This window comes from Prionailurus viverrinus, chromosome D3, assembly GCF_022837055.1.
Source record: "Prionailurus viverrinus isolate Anna chromosome D3, UM_Priviv_1.0, whole genome shotgun sequence".
Lineage (NCBI taxonomy): Eukaryota > Metazoa > Chordata > Mammalia > Carnivora > Felidae > Prionailurus > Prionailurus viverrinus.
Window position 1 is genome coordinate 36,776,815 of NC_062572.1, and position 18,316 is coordinate 36,795,130.

The 18,316-nt window shown below is 49.5% G+C and overlaps 1 protein-coding gene across 8 annotated transcripts in view; it reads right to left on the reverse strand.

Annotated features, from left to right (window-relative positions):
• The window catches only part of MTCL1 (microtubule crosslinking factor 1), a 130,173-nt gene that overhangs the window by 44,033 nt on the left and 67,824 nt on the right, over window positions 1-18,316 (reverse strand). For 4 of the 8 annotated variants that reach the window (XM_047827824.1, XM_047827827.1, XM_047827828.1 and 1 more), the window contains exons 4-7: window positions 11,264-11,323; window positions 10,012-10,089; window positions 4,676-6,013; window positions 3,413-3,547 (exon numbers count right to left, since the gene is read on the reverse strand). In XM_047827824.1, coding sequence (XP_047683780.1) covers window positions 3,413-3,547; window positions 4,676-6,013; window positions 10,012-10,089; window positions 11,264-11,323 — 1,611 coding nt within the window. The remainder of the gene's footprint in view (window positions 1-3,412; window positions 3,548-4,675; window positions 6,014-10,011; window positions 10,090-11,263; window positions 11,324-18,316) is intronic. The other 4 variants (XM_047827825.1, XM_047827823.1, XM_047827821.1 and 1 more) reach the window with 3 other exon arrangements.

Here is an 18,316-nt window from a genome sequence, read left to right on the forward strand (position 1 = left end):
TGTGCACTGTCACACTGATGGCCTGCATGAGTCTTCACCGGGAGATGCTTCTGGGTGGGTCGGGCTGCCCTGCTCACGGACAGGAGCTCTGTGTACCGTTTCATGACAGCCTCACGGGAAAGAGGTTGCGGGCCACGGATCGGGGGATGTTTTCATTAGAAGGCTTTTAAGAGTTCTACGTCTAGCATTGTCCACTGTACAATTCTTTAGCCCAGTGTCATATTCGAAGACCAAACTAAGCAGTCTGTTAGGGTGACATCCACCCCAGGGACACAGCAGCTCTCTCAAGACCCCGACTCTACAGACAGTCTATGTTGGGTTCCTCTCATAAAAGGAAAAATGACAGAGCTATCAAAGTGGTCATAGAATAGGTTTTATCTTTTAAAAAAATACTTTAAAATATAATGTGTTTGCACATATATAACTGAATTTTCCGTCTGAAATGCCTTAGTGAATAGTCAGAACAAAGGATGCTCAAGTCCCGATTAATACTATTCCCCCTTCTGGGAAATGATGCTGCCTGGGCCTTGCCTTTCACGATGAGCTTTTTCCCTTTGTCATCAAAATTTATAAAATGAAAGGAAACTGGACAGATGTGTAAAGGAGGCAACGTACCATGCATGGCAAGAGAACTAGGTGTGCCGTCACTCACCCCAGCGATCTGGGTTTCAGAACATCCTCCACAGGAGATGGAGCTCTTCTGAGCAGTGCCCCCCCATGTCAGGGTGGGGAGAGAACTGAACCAGGCCTGAGGAGTCCCTTCGGGACCCGCCCCACCTTGAGCACCAAATACCCGGGGACTTCCTGGCAAGCCACCTCACTCTCAGACCTCGATTTTCTCACGCTCAGAATGAGGCCCTTAGCCTGAAGATCCGACATTCCCTCCTGAGCTCTATCGTGCAGGGATCCTAAGTCACCACGTGGCACCAGCTAACTCTGCTAATCTGTCTCTCACGGAGGTTTATTTTCGCACAACACTCAGTTTGATTCAACACAGTATTTTCCTCTCCCCGACGTTGCTGGTTTCCAAAGCTACACAATGCCGTGTGTGTGTATGGCAGGCAATGGGGAAGCTTCTTGACGCCCCGGCATTAAGCAACATTTCCTCAGAGTTTAACTAAGCAAGGCGGCGTGTGACGTGCCTTGAATGTTAAATGAGGAGGAAGCTGCAGTTATCCTCAAACAGCGATCAGAGAGAGCGCGGGGCTGCCTTGTTTAGCCGGAGCTATGCTGGTACAGCACCAGGAAGCAGCCAGTAAAAAATCTGCACTCCGGGGGGGGGGGGGGCAGAGGACACTGGAAACACAACTAGGGCAGCTGTGACACCCCTTCCCACCTGGCCATCTTCAGTGGCAGGGCATATTACCCTCTTTATCCATAGCCACACTTTACATTTACAGAGCGTCCAGTGCTTTTCGGGGTACTTTCTCAATAGCTCATCGGCTCTGAGAATCTACGAGTAATCACGTGAGTCAGGGGGAACAGTATTTCTCCTCCCATTTCACAGATGAGAAAACAAGAGGCTGAGACTTGCTTGAGAAAGAGCTAGTAACGGACAAAGCTGGGCTTGAGCCCAGGGATCCTGATGCCCGTGCCAGACTGGATTCCAGCACAGCGTGACCTCCCTGCTAGAAAGAGCTAGTGGTACAGTGTTAACTGCGGACTAGGAAATGTGTCTTCCTGAGGGTTCCATCCTGGAGAGGAATCATTCAGTTCTTCTGAAATGTACACAATTGTGAGGTTGCTACTGCCCAAGCAAAGCAGCATTCTCAGATAAAGACCCTGTGTGGGGCACAGGCCGATCAAAGGGGCTTACCGTGAAAGTTGCAGAGTTATAAGACACAACAATCACTAAATCTGTATTTGGGGAAACCCCCAAATAGGTGGTGTTTGCTTTCACTTTTGGTATAAAACCTAGGGACATCTTACCTGCAATTTTGGAATGAAACACACTAGAAATGATATGCTGCGATATATGCCCAACTCCAGGCCCAAAGACAGTGTCCAGAAAACGTTTTCTAAATTACAGATGCTCGTTCTTCCAGCCGGGAAGGCCCGGGGTACCTGTGATCGTCTGTGGAGGCTCCGCACAGCACACTGGGCTCCTGCTTGTTTTCTGGGAGCTTGGCCCTGACGTGTGCTCGGCCCTCAGCATGCGGGCTGCCTCCTTGTCACAGCTCGGTGTGACTCATAGTTACATTCTTCCCTCTGGGGCAAGGACCCGGATGCTGCCTTCTCGGACAAGCTGGGCCTCTGCCAAATAATATAAGGATGGTGGGACTACACAGGCTATTTCCGAAAACTGTTTTTGTTTTCATGGAAGCCTTTCAAGGGCAGTTTAAATGTGTTACCGTACGCCCAAATCAATGAGGGTAGGGATGTGACTTACTCTTACAGGACAGGGGAAAAGCCCAGACCAGAGATACGTGAGCTCAGCTCTGGGTAAGCCAGCAGCCCCGTGCGCCGACCTGTGATGTCAGGACCCACAGCTACCCAAGGCGCTGGCTGCAAGCTGAGCTCAAGGGCACAGGTGCTGCTCTACCCCAAGTGCCTCTGTGCGCATCCCTTCGTAGTCAAATGCCTGACTCTTTTGCTGAGTGAGCTTCAGTGTGCTTCCAGGAGTGAGTCCCCTGTCTTTGTCACCTCTGCTGTTTGGGAGCCACCGGGATGTCTTAGAGCTGAGCAGTAACATCCCTGCTGGGGCTGGGAAATGAAGCCTCTTGAGCTAGACCTTTCCTAACGTGGAGCAGGATGCTCTATTCCTGCAATCACCCACCCTGACCAGCAGTACCGGAGCCAGCCGAGTCATTCCTCGGGGACACCTGTCTCTCTGTCCTGGGTGGAATTACTTGGCAGGAAGAGCTTTCACCAACAGGACGGCTGACAACTGTTTCGCACAATGGAGCATCTAGGGTGTCTGGGAGCTTTGTTGACAAGAGGTTACCATGGCAACAGAGCCTGCTGAAGAGCCCCCAGGCCGGGAGCACACTCCCTGCTTCTGCTCACCGGCTGGAGCACTGTCACCAGAAACTACAGGACAGGCCACATGAGACACAGGGAAGGACAGTTTCCTCCACACCAGCAAACACAGTGCTTGGTTTTCATGCCTGCTTTTTCTACTGTTTGACACAAAGCTACGGAACACTCACCAATCAGTCTCCTATGTTTTGCTAAAGCTCCCGGCGCCCGTGGGCGGGACGATGGCCGTCGGACCCGGGTGCTGGCAGTCTGCTGGCATTCACCCTGTGCAGACCCTTGTCTTCCATTTGCATGCAATGGTTTGAGTACCCGGGAGTCCTGCCTCATTCCATCTCAGCCCACCACATCCCCTAAGGGCCTTGGACCCAGGGAGGAAACATCACACAGCCAGCCACACAGCAAAAGGAGGGGCGGGAGGGCAGGGGGTGCTGACCTCTAGACTGAAGTAGCTCTGGCCTGCCTGCTGGCAGCTCCCAGCGTCCCCATCAGCCCGGCGATGCAGCTGTTCCGGCTCTTCCCCGCGTTCCTGACCCGGCTGCCACTCCGGCTGACCTCTCAGTTTGGACTGCTAGGTGCATGGGAGGGATTTGGTTTGCTTTGGTTTGGTTTTGAATTTTAAATAAACAACAAAGGGGAAGGGTGTGGTGGTGGGGGGGGGGGCAGGGAGTGGGGCTCGAGAAAACAAAAGTGGGCAAGGCAGACAACTGAAACCACCACCAGACGAGGAAAAGCATGAACAGACACAGCGCCGTACAAGAGTGACGAGGACAGAGCCAAAATGGGGATGCGCAAGACGATGGGCGAGAGATCTGGAAAGCAAAAAGAGAATACAGAGGGGAGAAGAAGGCAGAACACTGGTTATGAGGCGCATGCAATGGGGATGCGTGAATCAGACTGAACTGCAAGCACACACCCACGAAGGATACGGAAACAAGGCTCCTCCTTCCTCGCTTGTGGTCGAGCAGCAAAAGCCATAATCCAGGAGGCAGCTGGGTCATGCACCCAAGGGCGATGCATAGGAAAGCAGTCCTTGGAAGGCCACGCCACTCCGCCATACCCTCGGCTCACGGAGGGCAGCGACTTTCTCCATCAGAGCCATCCTTCTCCCGGGGGCCGGCTCCTCTCCCCACTCTGGCTCATCTTCCAGCAGGAGCCGCTGGGCCTGGCTGCCTAGGGCTTTGCAGAACTGTACTGTGTCCCTCCAGCAATCAACCCAAGCAGGGATGCAAACGCTCCTGAGTGAGTCTGCTAAGTATCCTGACTGTGAAATGAGTTTGTACTTTGTTTTTAACTCCTCTGCTTCTTCATCGGGACAGCCGGTCGTTTGAGACACCAAAAAAAAGGAGAAAGGACGGACTGCGTCGATCCCTATCGCTTCCATTGGGGTGAGCCTTGTGTCATGAAGGAGGGCCTCTAAGCCAAGAGCAGCGGCGCAGGTTAAAAAAGAAAAAAAAAAAAAGAGCGGAAAAAGGAAAAAGAAACAAGGAAATCAAAGAAAACTCAAAAAAAAAAAAAAAAAAAAGAAAAGAAACCCAGCCAATAGAAAGGATTTGGTTGACACTTGAGGCTTTAGTACAATGCAGGTTTGAAATCATAACCAAGCAGCCGTGAGCAGAATGAGTTCAAGTGCAGCAATGCCAGCGAGAAGGAGGAAGAGCAAAACGGAGCAGGGAGGCAGAGCCAGGAGCCCCCTTACCTGCAGGTCCGGGACCAGCTCCTTGCCCAGGTTCCCGACGGGGGAGTCCCGGGATACAGAGGTCACAGTGGAGAGAAAGCTGGAAGACTCCGTGAGGTGGGGCAGGGGGGACAGGCCCTCCAGGCGCTCCCTCAGGCCGTCCCCGATCCGGTTCACCTGCTCCAGGAAGGCCTGCAGCTCCTTCCTGAAAGCCTTCATCCTCGAGTTGATGGTCCCCAGCAGCGGGGGCTCCTTCTTGCCCCCCTCGCCCGTCTCCCCTGCCCCCTGGACGCCAGACCCCGGTGAGGCCTCGCCACCGCCCTGCGGCCCCACGTCGTCCCCGAAGCCGGCGGTGTCTGTGATGAGGCGCTCCACGGTCCGCTCGAGGCGCTCGGCCTCGTGCTTTATGCTCGCCAGGCACTCGGTGTCCTCCCTGGCCCTCAGGAGCTCGGCTGGACACGGATCGCTCGCCTCCGACGGCTTCCCGCTGCCAAAGCCCGACGTCTTCTCGCACATGTCCTCTGAGTCGCTCTCGCCGCCGATAGGGCCTTCCCGTTTGGGCTGGGGCTGGCGGCCTTCCTCCCCGTCGCTCTCCTTTTTGCCCTGGTCGCTGTCCGCGTCACTGTCCCGGGGGCTTGGGGCACGCAGGCCCAGGTGGGCGGCCAGGTCGTAGCGCTGCACGTTGGACAGGAGCACCCGGTTCTCATACTGCAGTTTCAGCACCTTCCCGCTCAGCTCGTTGATCTGCAGCCGGGCTGACTTCAGCTCCTCCTGCAGAGGTGCCCCGCTGCCCACGCCCTTGCCCGTGCCGTCCGCCAGCCACCCGGGCTCCGGCCGGGGCTCAAACTTGACCTTGCTCAGCTCATGGGTCAGCTGCCGGTTGTGGTCTTCGATCTCGGATATGGACCTCCGGAGCAGCTCCGCTTCCTCCTGCACAAACTGCAGGTGCCTGCGGAGCTCCGTCGAGGACTCCAGGGAGTCGCCGAAGGGTGAGGTAGGAATGCTTGGGGCGTGGTCCCGGCCCGCACCCTCTCGCTCATACTGGACCCGCAGGTCCTCCATTTCTGCTTTGAGGCCTCGGTTCTCCACCTCCAGCTCCACGATCTTGCGGCCTAAGATGTTGGCTTCTTCCTCAACCAACTTGAGTCGCAGCTTCAGCTCGGCCTCCCTGGTGCTGGGCGGCCCGCCCGCCTCCCCCGTGGGGAGAGGGCTGTCCACGTCACCGTAGACGGCCTTGTACTTCTGGAGCTCCTGTTCCAGCTCGTCCTTCTCCCTCCCCAGCTTGGCCATCTTCTTACGCATCAGGGAGCCTTCCTCTTTGGCAAACTGAAGCTGGCACTTCAAATCGGCACTGTCATCCTGCCAGGAGAGAACAGCCCGAGAGAAGGGTTATTTGAAAATACCAAATGTTCGTGTTTTTGATGATTTCCCTTGCACCTCGCCCCCGACGCGCACACAAACACAAAACAACCATCTTTCTGTCAGTGCGTCGAGTTACAGGTAGAAGGAGCCGACAAAGCCGAGGTGAGCCCAGGCCTTCACGTAGGGGACACCGCAAAGGCCTTCGGTCTGTTGCTTTCTCACAGCAACCAAAGAAACCAAACGATTCATTTGGGGGGAAACATGCACACGGAATCCATCACACAGGTGATGAGTGAAGAGGGCAGAAAACGGAATGAAACCCAGTGTCTGTTAGCAGCACAAAGGTTCGTCCTTCTTTTGTGGGTCCAATCTGACTAATCGCGAGCACCGGTGAGAGAGGCCAGAACCCCCCACTAAGCCCCGTGTAGCAGACAGGCTTCGGTAGCTACTTCCACGTGTCGCCACTCACTTCCTCCACAGTGTGGACCTCCCTCATCTACAGTGGCCAGCAATCCACAGGTATTACCAGGACAGAGAGGTCCTAGTCAGAGCCCTGCATTCTATGGATTTGCTGAGACCCTGAGACGTGGCAATTCAGCTCTACTCCTGCCCTCGTCTCCCCACCCCCACCATATCACAAGGATGACAGAAGGATGACAACACAGGATGATAGGCAGGAGGCGGTTCTGGAAGTCGAGGTGTGGAGCAAGTACCACGTGGTTAGGATGAATCGTGGTTGCAGACCTAACACCTGGGTTACTCACAACCTTTCACCAGGCAAGGGCAACGTCCGAACTTTTGTTCTGTTCCGCTCCCTTCACTTGCTGTAACACAGCAGGAAATTAAACTCAGAAACCCAAGGGTGGAGTTAAGTGTTCCAAAACTGGAGAAGTGGTTCTCACTGGTAGCAGATTCTGGAGGGTCCCTGAAGCAGACTCTCTGCTGCTGAAAGCCCTCACTGTGTGGTTGAGGTCCAGAAGGCACGTTTTGAACCATTTGGAAAGTTGATTGTGCCTTCTCAATGCAGATCTCAATGCCTCGGAACTACATGAGCTCTGATACAGGCCTGCACAAATGTTTTACTAGGCACGTCCAGCGAATGGGAAAAATGACCAATTTCATGAATCATTCCCGTTTGGCTACCAGAAGTTTCAAAAGACTGCCGTGGGGGCAAAGACTTCAGCAAAGGCTTCCCCATCACCCTGAGAGTCTCAACAACATGGTCCATGGTAGCCATACTCCATCCGCCCCAGGGGAGGGAGAGTCATCAAACCAATCTCTAGAATACGTCAACCCTCTTGGGGAGAACGCACTTTTAGATCACTGTTTTGTGCTCAAATCGTCTAGTGGAGTTAGATGCAGCTTTCACACTCCTTCTCTGCCATGTTCTTGCCACACGCTCACCCTTGGGCAGTAAGATACAGAAATAGCCACATTGGTGCCTCCTGTCTTCCTTTTACCCTGCCTAGATCCCTCCTCCTGCACCCCAAGATCATGGAAGGAAAAAAAAAAACCCTGATGCGACAGGGAAGACTCAGGAAAAATCTAAGGCCAATCTGTGAGCCAGTGCCATATGGAGAGCAGGCCCTGGTGCTACCTGGGTGCCTTTGGAGGGACAGGCTCTCACTGCCACCCTTTGAGCAAAGGGTAAATCAGTCCTGCCAGAAGTGGGTTCCACTTCTGCCCCTTCTGTCCATGACACCGTGGGCTGATCACAGAGCCCTGGTGAATCTGTCTCCTTATGCCTAAAGCAAGATCCCCACTCAATGACAAGGTCATTGTGAAGGTCAAACGGGATAACGTACTGCACAAATTGTACATGGTAAATCTCCACAGTAGCACCCTGAAATTACCTTTCCTCTTTGTCTGAAGAGTAATTAATATTGGAAAAAGGGGTCAGTAACTCTGGCTTTTGTCTTCTTTGTGCATTAGGAGAATGATACAAATGTCACTGACAGGAGAGTACGGTATTTGTGCTCTAAGAACCCAATACACTAAGGATTTGGTTTGGTTTTGGTCAAGCAGACATAAAAAGGGTTTTTGTGACCAACTGGTAATAAAGCTGTCTGCCCACTCATACTGAGCAAAATGGATTATCATCACCGCTGGGGTAACAAGAGATCTATTTTAAAGGGCCTGCATAGAACACATAGGCTGTAAAAGACATTGTTTTTAATTCTAATACTAAGGATAAAAGCATGCTTATTTGTGGATTCATTCATTCTTTCAGTGAATATTGAGAATCTACTCTGCACCAGAAACGGGCATGTTACTTTTAAATGACCCCAGCTTCTTAAAACTTTTGAAAGCAGATCAAAAGCACCCTTTCAATTATTTGATAAACATAGATTTGCAAGAAATCTATGCATCCAAATACACAGAGAGGTCTCTGCTGTTCACATGAAGGAATGGAGTTTTAATACGCAAACGCACATACCAGTGGAGACAGATGGTCAACGCTTTGTAAATGGTTTAGTTTGGGAGTGAAAGCCTAGGATAGGAAGGCATCGCAGTGCCCTCAGCCCCAGCATTAACTTGGTAGCCAGTGTGTGTCCTTTGCCCTTAAATGATCCCATCTCCATCTTGAACCAGAGAAATTCACCTTTTGTGCCTGAAAGCGGCAGCTGATATCATGGAAGAGAGTGTCACCAGCCTCAAGGGAACCCCACCATCTGCCCACCTTGAGCCTGGGCAGACCCAAGGAGGGGCAAGACCCCCTGCTGTGACCCATGCCCTGCCGCCACTTCTGTGGAAACCTGCAGCTGGTGAGGCCTCGGTACGGTGGAGGCCAGGCCTGAAACGTGGGGATAAGGGGCAAGGTGACCTGCACAGCTCAGGAAGTTTTTGTCTCAGACCAAAATCTGAAAGTCTCACGTGATCTTCCCTGAGGGTCTCCCCCCAAAAGTTGAACCGAGAAACTGAGGAAAGGGGTAAGATCTCTGAGAGGCGCACGCAACCCGGGTCTTCCCCAGGGGTTCGGAAATGCTCAACTCTAAATGCTTAGTGTAGAAAGTCCCAGAGAGCCTTCACATCACCTCGATTTCTGGAAACCTTAAACCTCACACCCCCTTTCCCCTGCCCACCATGACCCACAAATCTGACTGAAACCAAAACCATTCCCCTCCTTCTTCTTGAACCTAGACCCCAGTCAGTTAAAGAAGAAGATTCTATGACATACCCTAAGGAGGGTCTGATTGGTAGATTACCTGATTGATAAAGTATCCAAAAAAAATCTTCTTGTTCCTTAAAGACAGAAACTACACACACACACACACACACACACACACACACACACACACACCCCAGGAATTCTAACACGATTAAAGCATGCTGCCATTTCTACCCAACGCCCATGCACTACCAGGCCTGCGACCGATGCCAAAGCAGTTTTCCAAAGAAAGACAATCTCTGAAGCCAAGGGAGTGTGTGTATTTAGCAAAAGGGTCAGACTTGCTCCCTCGGGTCCAGGCGGCTGGAGCTAGGCGCTGCGCCTGCCGGTTCCCATTGAGGGGGGGAGGGGGGAGCAGGGAGCTGGGCTTCACCTCTTCTGGGGGCACGGAGCCACTCCTTCTCATAAGATGGGGAATCACAGCCTCAGCTAGAGCAGCAGGAGGCTGGGTCCCCCCCCATCTTATCTCATAACCATACACTTTCTAAGACTCTGCCAGCATTCTGGGGGAGGGGTCTAGGCTGAATCCTAAGCTGAAGGATATCAAGCTCTGGTTTCAAGAGATCATCAGATAGCTCCAGGAACGCAGTATGAGAGCAGAAGGTCCAGTCACGCTTTCCACACGACACAGGTCCTGTGGCAGGCAGAGAAGGCAAGCACGGGACGGAGGGGAAGACACACACAGGACCACCACCACCACCAGCAGCAGCAGCAGCTGGAAAGGCCTTGTCAAGCAACAAAAATATATCGCTCTGGGTATATATTCTTTGGCTTGCAAGTCTGACGTCTAGCCAGCACCCCAAGCGCTGACTACTCACGTTCCTACCTTGCGCCGGGGTGCCGGTTTCCTTTGAGTTTTGGCTGCAGACCTGCAGTTTCCAAGGCGCTCGGTTCCACCGCTCTGCTGGACAGAAACTCCTTTCTCAATGGTACCGCGGGCGGAGGGGGAACGTAACGCATTCCCGGTGCCCGGAATATTTCTCAGACACTCCTGAGAGGCAGTGACGGCCATTCACAGCCTGGGTTACCCACAGGTGAAGGCAGTGCTATGTTCCGTAGCAGGGAAGCTGTTACCCTTTGAAGGGAGATCTTCCCTGCTCAAGAGCCAGGGAGCTGAAGCACACTCAAGGCCCGGGACACTCCAAGCCCCCAGCACAGGGACTGCAGATTTTACTTTCCCTGTTACTAGTGGATGCCAAAGTGAGGTCAGGGGAGGAGAGAGGGCAGGAGAGAAAGGTTAATCTTTGGCATTCCTGCTGTTCACACGGCCCAGTCCTCTGTGAAGGACATTCTGGGCATCAGTGAGTTTGGATAATGGCAAAACCAAAGGGGATCAAGAGTGGAGTTCACGGGGCAGGTCAACGGAGCTCTCAGTTACCCGGACTTCTTGAGTCTCTCTAATTACTACTTGCTCCGATCACTCGGGGAGCTGATGCCCCACGAATGCCTTTGTTCTCTCCAACACCTCATACTAGAGGCATTTCTTTTTTTCAAAAAAAAGGGAGGAATCCAGTAAAGCCTGTGTTGAGAAGCGCTCAGAAAATTCTGCAGGACACAAACCGTGTACAAAGAAAGGGCTACGTTTTTACCATCTTCTGGCGAGAACATCTCACTTTCAGTAAGGACAGTTTAAGATACTGTTCAGCTTACCCGTTAAACAACAACAACAAACAAAAAAGCCAATGTTCAAAACAATGCCTTATGAATGAACGAGCCAACACCTCACTAGCTGACCTATTTTACTCTGTGAATGACTGATGGCCAAAATACGTTTTACCAGTTGCGGATGCTGCCAGAGAGCCCTGAATTACACAAAATTATGTTTTGCACAGAGCCAGTCTGCTCTTGTCTTTCTTGAAGAAGTCACCAGCTTATCAGTGTGAGAAACAAAAAAGGAGGAGTTGGTGGTTTATAAAGAACATTTTCACCCCATGGAGGTTTTGAGTAAGTCCAAATTTGTTGGCAGGTAACGTTTCTTTGAATATTTTAAAGGCAATGTTCTCACGCTTTTGAGACCATTCAAAATGAGGTGACAGCCCCTCGAGGAGGTGTAACATTAGAATGATACTTCTGCTTACCTGGTTCAAGGTTTTCTTTTCTTTGTACGTTTCCCGGCTGCCTCTTCTTTTCAGGGAACTCTGAAATAGATCCAAGGGACATTCTGTTACGGGGAGGTCACGTGCAGGAGCTGGACTAGGCACACGCTGTCCCCACTGGTAGGGGACACACACAATGGATGGAGGTCCTTTTTTTCCCACGGGAATCAAGGAACCACTCAGAGTCAATGTTTATTTACTTGTTTTTTAAATATTTATTTTTGAGAGAGAGTGCAAGCAGGGGAGGGGCAGAGAGAGAGGGAGACAGAATCCAAAGCAGGCTCCAGTCTTTATTTATTTCTGTAAATCTTTATTTATTTTTGAGAGACAGAGAGAGAGTGCGAGGCAAGGAGAAAGTGCAAGCAGGGGAGGGGCAGAGAGAGAGGGAAACAGAATCCGAAGCAGGCTCCAGGCTCTGAGCTGACAGCACAGAGCCCTGCGTGGGGCTCGAACTCACAGACAGTGAACTCATGACCTGAGCCAAAGTCGGAGGCTTAACCGACGGATCCACCCAGGCGCCCCTCAGAGTCACTGTTTAAATGCTGTAGAAGAAGCCTGGCAAGGTCTCTGAACCCTAATGATTGTGTTTGGAATATTCTTCAATTATTCAGTTTAATTAAAAAGGAAGGGTGGTTTGGACGATTTGTAACAGTGGGAAGGAGAGAGGAGAGAGGTAGGTAGTTTGGGAAATAGACACATGGTATTTCTGGAGCTGCCCTGCCTTCCTAATTAGGCTTTGTTGGGGCTAATATCAAAGTTAAACGCTGTTTCCTGAGTGCCTAAGGGTAAATGGCCAGATAACAAAGTGGTAGGAAGGAAGAGAAGGGTGGTGCAGGTTTATGGAGAACACCTAATCTAGGATGCAACAGTCTTCAGCCACAGCCCCCTCCAATTCATGATTAACCCTACATCTTTAAGGTCTTGTAAGGCCATAACTTATTCATGTGAAGTGGCCTTGGTCGTGTCCTTCAGTGGGCTGGGTCCCTGCCTAGTTTCACATACAATGCAGTACACCTATGCCTGCTTTCGGCAAGATATGTGTCTGAAATACTAAAATAAAGTATGCTAAAATAAAGTATGAATACCGCAGGACTGGCGGGAAGAGCCAGAAACATCCTAGGGGGAGATAGAGGGATGTGAAACCTGAAAAGATGAATGGAATCCTGAGACAAGCCAGGAGAAGGCAGTTTGGAAAGCTAAAGACTTGGGGGCTTTCATTCAGACCCTGGTAAGCCTGCGACTGGGAAGGAGTCTCCCTGCCCTCCTTGAGGCGTGGACCTGGATGCTTGGATCATCTGGGAGTTCATCTCAAGGGTGCTCAGAGCCTCTTTGCTTCATTCCTTTGCTGCAACCCACCTGCCAAAATAGCCTAGGAAGGAGGCTCTCACACAAGTCACTTACATCACAGTCAGACCTACGGTAATGAACTCAGTTCTGTTTGCATTCAAAGTGCCCTCACTCACAGAAGGCCAGGCAGTGCCCCTCACTGGATGAAATTTATCAAACAATTAAAATTCCAGCCCCTTAGCCTCTTAGGAGGCTGGAGGCCAGAGGCCTAAAGGGGGGGGGAAAAAAAGGTAATTGAGAGAAGGGTGAGAAAGTTACAGAATCAGCAGGGAGTGTGGGCACTCCCTGGTCAACCAAGGCGGATGTGTGGAAGCTTATTTCTAAATCCCAGCTGCAGAAGCAGCTTTACTTCCTTTAGCCTTTTTGGTAAAGGCAGGGTCAAACTACAAAGAGAACCAGCTTTCTCCAACAGGTTATGTGAAGCCCGTCTTAGGGCTTGAGATTTACCACCCATAGTATGTAGGCTTTCCAAGATTCTTCATGCTGAAGTGAAGAGTTTCTTTGATTTGAATGAGCTGAGCGAGATGAACACTTCTGGCGATTTACTACAGAGGAGAGTTCCAATAAAGAAGCAGGGAGAGAAACCATTCCCAAGGCTTCAATTTCTAGGATCTAATTCCAGGACCGAGGTCAGCGCGGTGAGCCCGTGGCTCTTCGAGTCACCCTGTACCACATCACCTTCTTCCTATGAGTGCAAAGCACATTCTGCACACAATGAAAGAAAAGTATCTGGAGGTGAGATGAAAGCTAGAAGTGGAGACAGAATAATTATGGTGTTGCATTTCAGTGGGGGAGGAAGGAGCACCTTCTGTGTGAGCCCTCCCGCGGGGAGGCAGCCAGTGGGGAGTCTGGACACAGATTCCTCCCACCAGCCTGATGGGTCTTTCCCCTCGCTGAGCCCTGAGTACAACTACCTGAGTCCCGTGATCCTTCTAGAGAATCATGGAACAGGTGGGGGGCCATGGGATCCCCAACACGGATCCCAGTTAAAGGGAGAACTACAATGAAAAACAATGCAAAGATTAAAATTAACCAGAAATTGGCAGGACCTAGATGAAAGAAACCAAACAATTTTGGTGACAGATGTAAAGGAATGCTTGATGCTGATGAGAAGACCCTATTTGATAGAGATGTCACATTTCTCCCACATCATTGTTTAGTACGATGGCGTTTTAACCAAATTCCTCTCTTTCCATATATTTACTGCAATGTGTATAAAAATATAATATACAAACATATATACACGAAAAGTATGAGTGTGTGTATATACACACGCATATGCACACACACACACATATTCACACACACACACACTACTGTGTATACGTGAAGGAGGTAAGAGTGGAAAAAGACTTGACAAAATGACTCAAAAATTCATCTAGAACAGGGGTTGGCAATCTAAAGCCCTCGGGATAAACCAACCCACAGTGTGTTTTGTAAATGAGTTTCACTGGAGCACAGCCTTGTTTATTACCTCTTCTCCTGCTTTGCGCTACAAAAGCAGAGCTGAGTAGCAGTGACAAACCATATGGCCTGCAGAACCTGCAACATTTACTATCTGGCCCTTTTCCGAGAGTGTGCTGACCTCTGACCTAGAAAAATACATTGGTAAAAACAGCCAAGAACACTGAAAAGGAAGAATAATGACAGTAAGTTTGCACCCTCAGATGTAGAAATACAATATAACGGTTTGGAGCTGGTACCAAAAGTCAGATGAACAAAACAAAACAGCTCAGAGCAAAACAGCTCAGAAATAAAGTTGAGAGTATATGAGATTTTGGAAGTTGATACAAGTAGCATTGTATTAATGTTTATTTTATCTTTTGAGAGAGAGACAGGGCACAAGTGGGGGAGGAGCAGAGGGAGAGGGAGACACAGAACCTGAAGCAGGCTCCAGGCTGTGAGCTGTCAGCACAGAGCCCCACACGGGCCTTGAACCCATGAACCGTGTGATCGTGACCTGAGCCAAAGTCGGATGCTCAACCGCTCAACCGACTGAGCCACCCAGGCGCCCAGATACGGGTAGCATTTTAAAAGTGGGTGAAAGAACAGGCTATTTAGTATATGTTGGAAGAACAGCTGGCTAACACAGGGGGAAAAATCAACACCATGTATCAAAAAAAAAAAATTCCAGATGAGTTAAATATCTAGATGTACGAATTCATAAAGGAACTAGGAAGAAAAGAGATGAATTTCTGTTTGTTTTGGGAGTATATCCTTTATACACAAAAGCCAAAACATCCAAGGGAAAGACTGAGTGGATTGGTAAGATATAAAATGTTTATATATCAAAAGAAACCATTTACAGTATTAAAAAGCAAGTGGCAAAATGGGGGGAAAAAAGATGTTTCTAGCACAAGGCAGACAAAAGACAATATTTTGTAAGAATGGAAAACCACTTTAATTAAAAAAATAAGTGGCCAACAAACACATGATTACTAGCAATTGAAATAAAGTACCATTTTTTTCACGTAGAGGCTTACAGACCAAAAGACGTATGACCCCCCCAGTGTTAGCAAGGGTCCACAGAGGAAGGCACTTCATCCAGATCGGTGAGAGTGGGGACTCCCCAGCATGTCAGGTGGGCAACTCAGCCTGGTAAATGGACACACTGTGACCCAGGGATTCCACCTCTGAAAGTGACTAAGTGACGAAGTCCTGATGACTAAGTCCCTCACTCACCCAGCATGAATCCAGTATCTACTATGTTGCCTTGTCTGGGCAGCAGGGTAACAAGACTTTTTTTTTTTTTTCCTTAAGTTTATTTATTTTGAGAGAGGGAGAGAGACAGGGAGAGAGCTCGAGGGAGGAGCAGAGAGAGAGAGAGAATCCCAAGCAGGCTCTGCACAAACAGTGCAGAGCCTGACGCAGGGCTTGAACCCACAAACCATGAGATCATGACCTGAGCCTAAATCAAGAGTTGGACGCTTAACCGACTGAGCCACCCAGGTGCCCCACAAGTGTTTGTTTTTAAGGAGCTTACATGAGAGTGTGAGGAGTCAGACGATAAGAAAGTAAACAAGAACAAAACAATTTCTAAGGAAATTGGTCTAAGGAAACATGCAGAGATACGTGGGAAGGTTTATGGGTAAGAATGCTTATCACACTACCCTTGAAAACAGCAAATGAATGCTGCGGAGGGTATTAAAATGATGTTCTTGAGGGGCACCTGGGTGGCTCAGTCGGTTAAGCGTCCGACTTCAGCCAGGTCACGATCTCGCCGTCCATGAGTTCGAGCCCCGCATCGGGCTCTGGGCTGATGGCTCAGAGCCTGGAGCCTGTTTCCGATTCTGTGTCTCCCTCTCTCTCTGCCCTTCCCCCATTCATGCTCTGTCTCTCTCTGTCCCAAAAATAAATAAACGTTGAAAAAAAAAATTAAAAAAAAAAAGATGTTTTTGAAGAAAAAGAGGAAACACGATGCATTAAAAGAAAAAACGCAGGTTACAAACAGCATGTATTTTGTGATTTCAATTTACATCTAATAAAATATAAATATACGTATGTATTACATATGTATGTTAGAAACGCAGACCGGAGAAGCATATATCTCATGTTAAACAGCCTTCATCGTCAGGTGACAGAATTCTGAGGGATACTAATTTTCTTTTCTTGTGGCTTTTTATAGTCTCCAAATTACTTATGGTGAGTATTATTTCCTTCATAATTAACAAGAAAAACCCAGGAAATTATTAAAGAGGTCAGAGAAAAGAGGCTGTCACCGATCTCCGATGTAGGATTACAGTGGTGCCTCATCAGACGTTATTTGCCAGCTTCCTGGATCTCTCTTTGTATGCTGACATTTTTTTTATTAGCCTGATGTTTCAGGTATAACACACACACACACACACACACACACACACACACGTGTGTATAACCTGTATGTACATTGGCTAAAAAGACCAGGAAACCTCCTGAGGAGTCAGGGAACTGGTCAGGCACCCCATTGCACTGCAGGTTACTGGCATATGGCTCCCTCACAAGCTGTCATGCAGTCACCAGGGCCCCGGCCTGGGGTACAGTGTCCTCCTGGGCTCACTGCTGTGAGTCTCAACCAGGGCTGAGGGCTAAGTGCTTTGTATATTGGCCAAGAGACCCTAGGTATAGAATGATATCTGTGGACATTATTCATGGCCAGTGCATTCCTCTAGATGACTCAGAGATCCAGTGGAGAATCTCTTCCAAGAAACCATAAGGAAAAGAGGAAAATGTTGCCCATCAAATAAACTGAGCCCAGAATGGGGGACTTGCCTGCTGATTCATTCTACTCTTTCTTTTTAGTCTGGCCAAGTGCCAGCAAATCAACTCTCAATTCCTACTGAAAAGGAAAAAAATCTGAGTTTCTAACTCCAAATTGAAATCCATCTAAGCCTGATGCATTTGCTGAGTATTGAAAATGATTAAATAAAATATGAAGTTAGGCAACTGCTTAATGCTTCCTATTTTAAGTTAGCCAGTTGCTTCCAGGCAATTTTGGAAAAAAAGAACAAGCTCTCAATTGCTAAAATGTTTCAGAGACAGACTTGGGGCTTAAAATTTAGATTGGTAACAAAATGGAGACAAAAATTCGGATGCTGTGAATTTTGACCGAGGATGGGAAAGAGGGGACAGATGAAGGCAGCTGACTTTCAGAATTCTTACAGATCCTTCATTATTTAGAAAGTTGTCTGGGTTTTTTGGGCTGATTTACAGCACACATGGTTTTAAAATCAGAATAAGATGGGGCGCCTGGGTGGCTCAGTCGGTTAAGCGTCCGACTTCGGCTCAGGTCATGATCTCGCGGTCCGTGAGTTCGAGCCCCGCGTCAGGCTCTGTGCTGACAGCTCAGAGCCTGGAGCCTGTTTCCGATTCTGTGTCTCCCTCTCTCTCTGACCCTCCCCGCTCATGCTCTGTCTGTCTCTATCTCAAAAATAAATAAACGTTAAAAAAATTAAAAAAAAAATCAGAATAAGAAAATGAAGATGCATACACCTTATTTCTTTTCAGGAGGAAGTTACCAGGATTCTTTCACCCACATTAAAGTCCTCATTTAAGTGTTAGGAGATGGGAAAGATGAGTTACTAGCTTCTTCTTTGGCCAGAAGCACCAGGTCCGCGCTGGTGGATACTTTTTTACTTTTCCTACTCTCCACTTGCCCCTTAGACGGCCCCCCACCCCGCGACTCCCACCTCAGGGAGACTGGCTCCTGTCACACCATGGAACCACGGTACTCAGCCGAAGTCTGTGGCACCACCCTTACACGGCAGGGCCCTGGAAACACAGCTCCCCTGCCTTCACACCCCCCTTGGCCACAACTGGAAGGAAACCCTTCCTCCTTGGCTCTCTTTGGAAGAATAATGGTGATATTAACAATTACCGTTTGTTAGGCATATGCTCATGTCAAAGGCAATGCTAAACTCTTTCTTTCAGCATCTGATGTAAGCTCATCCTCACGAAAGCCTTGAGAGGATACACGGTTATCACTGATTAACAGATGAGAAAACACAGTCAGAAGTTAGGTGACGTTTCAAGGTGCCCCAAACTCAGAGATGGGGCTCCAACCTGGCCCTGAGTCCACCCCCCTCGTTCACAGTCACAGCACTGAGACCCTAGGAGCTGCCTTCTGGGCCTCTGACAGCTCAATCTCCCAATTTGTGCTGCTTTCCTTTCTATTTTCTTGAGATTTTTGAGCCCCAAACTGCTGACTCTTCT